This window comes from Epinephelus fuscoguttatus, linkage group LG11, assembly GCF_011397635.1.
Source record: "Epinephelus fuscoguttatus linkage group LG11, E.fuscoguttatus.final_Chr_v1".
Classification (NCBI taxonomy): domain Eukaryota; kingdom Metazoa; phylum Chordata; class Actinopteri; order Perciformes; family Serranidae; genus Epinephelus; species Epinephelus fuscoguttatus.
The window spans coordinates 24454932-24463348 of record NC_064762.1 but is presented as its reverse complement, the minus strand read 5'-3'; the positions used below and the strand labels follow the sequence as shown (position 1 = coordinate 24463348).

The following is an 8417-nucleotide window of genomic DNA, read 5'->3' as shown; positions in this document are numbered from 1 at the left end:
AATGGTCAGGAAACCACACAGTCCTTTGACTCAGATCATCCGACGTGTCTCAGAAATGGACAGCACCAATGCTGAAACCATAACTGAGAAACAGAAAACTTTAGCAAAGGGGCAGCACAGAGAAGGACCTGTGCCTCATTTAATGGACACTATAAAACAGTTTAAGTATTTATTGATTGATGGTGTGACTATCACAACTTCATGTGGTGATAACTGCATTAGAATTAACAGTGCTGTTGCTTTGGTACAAAATATACTTCTGCATGAGGGGTTTTATCATGTAGTGTATAAGGAGTACACCAAAAAGGAGATTTTCTTCACGTATCCTAAAGACTCTTCTGACTTTGGCATCCTTGTTGTTTCAGGTCTGTCATCAGACTTAAAATGTGCAAGGCTTGACAGAAATGTGAGAAAATATATTAGGATTCCACTTGAGACTAGGGACATCTTTGTTGTTTTCCCTCTACTACACCTTGATTAATCTGTTTAAACCCCAAGGTTTCAGTAGGTAAGGTAGTTTATTTTCCTCACAGAGGAAAATCATTTTCACAGATTGGTGCACAAGATAGTTCAACAAACATTAAACTTCAGAGCAGAAGGGACAAAGCTCTTAGTGAAGTGGACTCGTAGATATGACCAGAGGAGAGAATACTGGCCTCAACTATATGCTTCTTTCTATAAATTTCTCCTTTGATGATGGTGTGATGTGTGTGTTGCAACAAAGTTTATGAGCAGTTCCCTGTGTTACAACTGTTATCTTAGTGTTGTGTTGTGTTGTGTTTATGAGATGCTGAAGTAGAGGGAGTTATTGTTGTACCATATGCTGCAGTTGGATATCAAGTGCTGGTAGTCCTTGCTATTAAGCAGTACGAGAAAGTCCATGGTGTGCCCCAGAGGTGAGCCATACTGAATCTGGAGGAGCTGAACACGCAGCGCCAGATGATGGGTGTTAATCCTCAGGGGTGTGCATAGATTATAGATTATACTTCAGCCTGGTTATCAGGGAGGGCTCTCTGGAGGGTGTATCTGGAGGCCCACAGGTTTTGACATGGCTGGGGTCACCAGTGCCAAGCTTCACCTTACCAGTGCCTGACGGCAACAGGGAGGTGAGGAGATAGATTTACTGAAGACTTAAGCCCCCTCTCCAGAAGGGATTACACAGGTTAATGACAGTTTTTTTTCTTAACTGCAGAAAAGCCTATCAAATGTATCATATCGTCAGCTTTGAGGAAACAGCGGAGGTAGAGGTGGTGCCGGCCTTGTGGGTTAATGATGGTGTCTGCCAGTAGCCCCCTTACAAAAGAGAGGGTGTACAGAGGGCCATCAAAAATCAGCAGGAACCTGATCCCACCTGGGCCCTGTACAATGTGCGGGTGTTATACACAGCAGGTATGCGTAAATATACTTCTGTGATAAACTGATTAGTGATAAGGTAGTGACATAATATTAAAACTGAGCTCTGTTATAAACAGTTGATTATCATGAGGCAAGGAGAATGCTGCCACTTGCAGAGCAGCAAACTGATCTTCAATCAGATGCTGAGGCTGACTCTGGAAGGCCACCAAAAAGAAAGATCAAGTAAGAATTTTGGGAATCTAAATGTTCTAAGTGTTTTAGTGTTACTGCAACATCTCTGCACTGCACTTTTCTCCCATTTATTGCACATATCCTTCCATCTCAAGGTAATTTATACATGTTAAATTGTTGGTTGTTGATGTCTTATTTTATGGGAAGCCTAATTACAGAAATATGAAATATTGGATACACAGTCAATGATTACTTTGCCAAAGCAATGAGCATGCCACATACTTTGTTGTTCAAACATCTTATGTAAGCTGTGTACTTGTTTAAACTTACTTCTTTGTCCTCTGTTGTATTTATTGCTTGTTTGTCTCCAAAGGCCAACTAGGCATATGGATATGTATGAAAGTGAGGAGGATACCTTTGTCCCAAAAAAGAGGGCACTTCCGAAAGCCCCCAAGTCATTCCAAAGATACGTGATACGCCCATCCAATGATACAACGAAGTGTATTGCACTCACCCAGGGCTCATCAGATGGAAGAGCTACCAAGATTTCAGAATATCAGGTAGAAGTGTAAATCTCACAATTTCAATTCTTGGTGTTACAATTATTTTTCAGATCTATGTGAAATGAGAAGTAATTCAGATGTCCAAATAAGTCATATTTAAAGCCCCTGCAAGAAACTTTCAAAAGCAAAAGCATTTTGCCGGAATGAAGACTGCATTTCCCATGAGTTCTAGCGCGTATTGTCGTACAGACACTTATCTGGCTCGCGAGTCAGGGCTCCAGAAACTTTTTTGTGAGCAGTTTTAGGCAAATTACTTTGGAAATGTATTTAAAATCCAAACCGAGTCTCGGTCAGCCCGTCGCGGAGTGTGAGACAGACGTGGAGCACCAGGACCGCTGAGGTTAGTGAGACAGAGCTGTTCCGCCTGGCTGTCTCCGGTGCGGAGAAGCTTCACACTCCGTGGCTGTAGCTGTGGCACGACACGGTAGTCTGCAGGAGTCTCCTGCAAGAAGTTGTGCACCGTTTGTATAGTGACAAGTAATATGCGCATTTCCAGTGCAAAATAAAGAGAAAAAAACGCGTGTGCCGTCTCTGGTCTGAGTGCTGTAAATCGTTTCGTCAGTGGTCTGACCCGTCCACTGCATCCCGAAAGTATAGAATTAGACTATTTAGAAATATCTTATCTTCCAACCGATGGGCTCATTTGTTGTTGTAGGTGACATAGAGACATCAGCAGAAGTGAGAGACTTTTTCAAATCCAGTTAAAAGTTCCTTGCAGGGGCTTTAAGGATTTAAATCATGACTGAATATCTTTTATACCCCATGCCTAGTATATCACCCCCCTCGAGTCATCACTTCGCCAGGCCATTGAGGTGGCAAATTATATCGAGCCTCAGCCAGCAAACACCCCAGGTCATCAAGGCCAGGCTGTGAGGGTGTGCCCTGAAACCCAGGCAGCTCCAATCTGGGAGCAGCAAGACCTCTCATCGAGGCAACGACTCAAAAATTCAACTGTCTGCAGTCAGATGTGTGGATGTAAGAATTACCATTTTTCCAGGCTCTACTTCTTACATATTATTTGATTGATTGATAGACAGACAGACAGACACAGAGATGGACAGAGACAGACAGACAGACACACACACACAGACACAGATAGAGACAGACAAACACACAGAGATGGACTGAGACAGACAGACAGAAACAGACACAGATAGAGACAGACAAACAAACAGAGATGGACAAAGACAGACAGACAGACAGACACAGATAGAGACAGACAAACAAACAGAGATGGACAAAGACAGACAGACAGAAACAGACACAGATAGAGACAGACAAACACACAGAGATGGACAGAGACAGACAGACAGACACACACAGACAGATAGAGACAGACAAACACACAGAGATGGACAGAGACAGACCGACACACACACACACAGACACAGATAGAGACAGACAAACACACAGAGATGGACAGAGACAAACAGACAGACAGACAGACAGACACACACACACACACACACACACACACACACACACAGACACAGATAGAGACAGTAGAGACAGACAAACACACAGAGATGGACAGACAGACAGACAGACAGACAGACACAGATAGAGACAGACAAACACACAGAGATGGACAGAGACAGACAGACAGAAACAGACACAGATAGAGACAGTAGAGACAGACAAACACACAGAGACAGACAGACAGACAGACAGACAGAAACAGACACAGATAGAGACAGACAAACACACAGAGATGGACAGAGACAGACAGACAGAAACAGACACAGATAGAGACAGACAAACGCACACAGATGGACAGAGACAGACAGAAACAGACACAGATAGAGACAGACAAACACACAGAGATGGACAGAGACAGACAGACAGACAGAAACAGACACAGATAGAGACAGACAAACACACAGAGATGGACAGAGACAGACAGACAGAGACAGAAACAGACACAGATAGAGACAGACAAACACACAGAGATGGACAGAGACAGACAGACAGACAGACAGACAGACAGAAACAGACACAGATAGAGACAGACAAACACACAGAGATGGACACAGACAGACAGACAGACAGACAGACAGAAACAGACACAGATAGAGACAGACAAACACACAGAGATGGACAGAGACAGACAGACAGACAGAAACAGACACAGATAGAGACAGACAAAAACACACAGATGGACAGAGACAGACAGACAGACACACACACACAGACACAGATAGAGACAGACAAACACACAGAGATGGACAGAGACAGACAGACAGACAGAAACAGACACAGATAGAGACAGACAAACACACAGAGATGGACAGAGACAGACAGACAGAAACAGATAGAGACAGACAAACACAGAGAGATGGACAGAGACAGACAGACAGACAGACAGAAACAGACACAGATAGAGACAGACAAAAACACACAGATGGACAGAGACAGACAGACACACACACACACACACAGACACAGATAGAGACAGACAAACACACAGCGATGGACAGAGACAGACAGACAGACAGACAGACAGACAGACAGAAACAGACACAGATAGAGACAGACAAACACACAGAGATGGACAGAGACAGACAGACAGACAGAAACAGACACAGATAGAGACAGACAAAAACACACAGATGGACAGAGACAGACAGACAGACACACACACACACAGACAGACACAGATAGAGACAGACAAACACACAGAGATGGACAGAGACAGACAGACAGACAGACAGAAACAGACACAGATAGAGACAGACAAACACACAGAGATGGACAGAGACAGACAGACAGACAGACAGAAACAGACACAGATAGAGACAGACAAACACACAGAGATGGACAGAGACAGACAGACAGACAGAAACAGACACAGATAGAGACAGACAAAAACACACAGATGGACAGAGACAGACAGACAGACACACACACACACAGACAGACACAGATAGAGACAGACAAACACACAGAGATGGACAGAGACAGACAGACAGACAGACAGAAACAGACACAGATAGAGACAGACAAACACACAGAGATGGACAGAGACAGACAGACAGAAACAGATAGAGACAGACAAACACAGAGAGATGGACAGAGACAGACAGAAACAGACACAGATAGAGACAGACAAACACACAGAGATGGACAGAGACAGACAGACACACACACACAGACACAGATAGAGACAGACAAACACACAGAGATGGACAGAGAAAGACAGACACACACACACAGACACAGATAGAGACAGACAAACACACAGAGTTGGACAGAGACAGACAGACAGACACACACAGACACAGATAGAGACAGACAAACACACAGAGATGGACAGAGACAGACAGACAGACAGACAGACAGACAGACAGAAACAGATAGAGACAGACAAACACAGAGAGATGGACAGATACAGACAGACAGACAGAAACAGACACAGATAGAGACAGACAAACACACAGAGATGGACAGAGACAGACAGACACACACACATACACACAGACACAGATAGAGACAGACAAACACACAGAGATGGACAGAGACAGACAGACAGACAGAAACAGACACAGATAGAGACAGACAAACACACAGAGATGGACAGAGACAGACAGACAGACAGACAGAAACAGATAGAGACAGACAAACACAGAGAGATGGACAGAGACAGACAGACAGACAGACAGAAACAGACACAGATAGAGACAGACAAACACACAGAGATGGACAGAGACAGACAGACAGACACACACAGACACAGATAGAGACAGACAAACACACAGAGATGGACAGAGACAGACAGACACACACACACACAGACACAGATAGAGACAGACAAACACACAGAGATGGACAGACAGACAGACACACACAGACACAGATAGAGACGGACAAACACACAGAGATGGACACAGACAGACAGACACACACAGACACAGATAGAGACAGACAAACACACAGAGATGGACAGAGACAGACAGACACACAGACACACACAGACAGAGACAAAAATAGACACAGAGATACACAGACCAGACACAACTAACTTTTCTCTTGCTTTTTTCTCTCATATTCAGCTTTGCTTCATGACTTGCTGGTGAAGCAAGAGATCATAATTGAGCAGCAGCAAAATATAATAAGGATGGTGCAAGACCTTCATGCAGCCATGCACAGCATGACAAACGGGTCAACTACCATGGAAAGGCACTATTCTTATTTCCCCCTCTGCAATATTGAGCAGCTGATGGCCCTGGAAGGAGACCTGCAGTCTCTTCCTGGATTAAAAAAGGAATTGGTAAGCTGCCTTTGATTTGTTTAGGTTAGGGTAATGTAATGGTAGTTCAATGCAAATCAATGCAGGTAATTCTCTTTCGCCATTTTCAGGTCACCTCTCTAGGACTTGCTGGGGGTGCCACTATGAAAGACACAGTTTGGGGCATCCTCAAACGAGCCATGAGAAATGATCTGGCTCTAAAAGTAACCTGGAGTGGTGTAAATGGAAAGCGGGCCTTTGAAAGGCTTCATCTAAAAGCGGTGGTAGTGGGTAAGTTTAATAACTGTATTACAGCTTTTAATGAAGCATTCCAAGGTTATAGAAGATTTAGTAAGTCTGTTTGTTTTGTCTTTGTGTATATGCTGTTACTTTTAGAAGCTGTGAGAAGAAACCCCGCCTGCTCTTCAGCCACTGATAATGAGATTGCAAAAGCAATTAAAAAGTGGTTTTACTGAGCTGGGGATAGAGACAGCGGGAGGAGAAAGCGCCAGGACTTAGCCAGGACCAAGCCAGGACCCAGCCAGAACCCAGCCAGCACCCAGCCAGTCTGGAAGTCTACAATTAGTTTTGGGTGAATTTTGGCCTCCTTTTGGCCTCTTTTTGGGTCAGTTTTGGCTACTTTTTGGCTGGGTTGTGGGGATTTGGGGCTCTTCTGGGACAATTATGGCTATATTTTGGAAGTCCACAATTAGTTTTGGGTGAATTTTGGCCCCCTTTTGGCCTTCTTTTGGCCTACTTTTGGCCCCCTTTTGGCCTTCTTTTGATCTACTTTTGGCCCCCTTTTGGTCTCTCTTTGGGTCCGTTTTGGCTACTTTTTGGCTGGATTGTGGGAATTTGAGGCTCTTCTGGGACAATTATGGCTATATGTTGGAAGTCCACAATTAGTTTTGGGTGAAGTTTGGCTCCCTTTTGGTGTGATTTTGGCTTGCCTAATTTGGGCCATTTAGGGCCCAGAAGCCCAGCCATAACCTTGCCAAAATGACAAGCCAAATTTGGGTCAAACAGAAGCCAAAAGGTTTTGCTATCTGGGTATGGTTTCAGTCCGTGTACTGCTCAACATAGTTGATCAGATGGAGAACGCGTTCATCATTAACCACATCTTATGAGCCATTTATATTCTCAAAAGCTGCAGTATTCCTATAGTTTACCCTAACTTGAGTTCATTCTTGTGATTTTTGATGTCTGGCGTCACACTCAGACATGAAATATTTTTGTCATTTTGCCCTCAGCGTTATTTGTTGGATGTAACTTTTGCCTCTTAAGTTGCTTATTTTCTGAGTTTGCCACAAGAGGAATGTGTAGATTTTTGGAAGATTAATGGCAAAAGTGTGGTTTCAGACCGTCTAGTGCTCAACATAGTTGATCAGATGGATAGACCGTTCATCATTAACCACATCTTATGAGCCATTTATATTCTCAAAAGCTGCAGTATTCCTATAGTTTACCCTAACTTGAGTTCATTCTTGTGATTTTTGATGTCTGGCTTCACACTCAGACCTGAATATGTTTTTGTCATGTTGCCCTCAGCCTTATTTGTTGGATGTAACTTTTGCCTTCACAGTTTACACAGCTACCCACAGAAACCACCTTCAGCCATTAACTATGTGAACACAGCACTGTCAGCTGCTGGATGTTGGAGTATTTCTGTTTGGAAACCTCACAAAGTGCATGAAATACAGTAGAAACAGAAGCAGCCTGGATAATCATACAAAGGTGGAAAGTCACAGGTTTAACTCCTTCAACTGGCCTGAAATCATTTGTGGAAAAAACAGTAAATACACTGCTGACCAACAGCAGCTGGCAGAAAGAGAAGGTCATGTCATACAGAGAAATATTAGCTTTTACTAGGTAAATATTTTCATTGTGACCATAACAAAAGGAAGCTAAACATTAACGACAGTGCTGAGCTTTCATGTTTCATCAGAAGTCAAAACCACCATCAAGCACATCACGTTTAGTTAGCATGGTGGTTTAAAAACATGCACACAAAGGGCAACAAGGGCAGATATTTACTGCTGCCGTTACAAACTGATTACAGTAATTAGCTGACAGTTAGCCTGATCGGCCACCATCAGTAATCA

General features: G+C 43.5%; 1 protein-coding gene across 1 annotated transcript; it reads left to right on the top strand.

Moving 5' to 3' along the window:
• Nucleotides 1–1503: 1503 nt before the first annotated feature.
• Nucleotides 1504–6791, top strand: LOC125897577 (uncharacterized). Its single transcript, XM_049590978.1, has 6 exons — nucleotides 1504–1578; nucleotides 1901–2087; nucleotides 2861–3065; nucleotides 6140–6357; nucleotides 6447–6606; nucleotides 6712–6791. The coding sequence occupies exons 2-6, from the start codon at nucleotides 1914–1916 to the stop codon at nucleotides 6789–6791; spliced, it is 837 nt and encodes a 278-aa protein (XP_049446935.1). The 5' UTR covers nucleotides 1504–1578; nucleotides 1901–1913.
• The last annotated feature ends 1626 nt before the right edge of the window (nucleotides 6792–8417 follow it).

What these genes read in the sequence shown, in the direction of transcription:
- LOC125897577 (XM_049590978.1), top strand. Translation starts at nt 1,914, where the DNA reads ATGGATATGTATGAAAGTGAGGAGGATACCTTTGTCCCAAAAAAGAGG. An exon ending in CCAAGATTTCAGAATATCAG is followed by an intron (nt 2,088 to 2,860) that starts GTAGAAGTGTAA and finishes CCCCATGCCTAG; the next exon opens with TATATCACCCCCCTCGAGTC. An exon ending in CTGCAGTCAGATGTGTGGAT is followed by an intron (nt 3,066 to 6,139) that starts GTAAGAATTACC and finishes TCTCATATTCAG; the next exon opens with CTTTGCTTCATGACTTGCTG.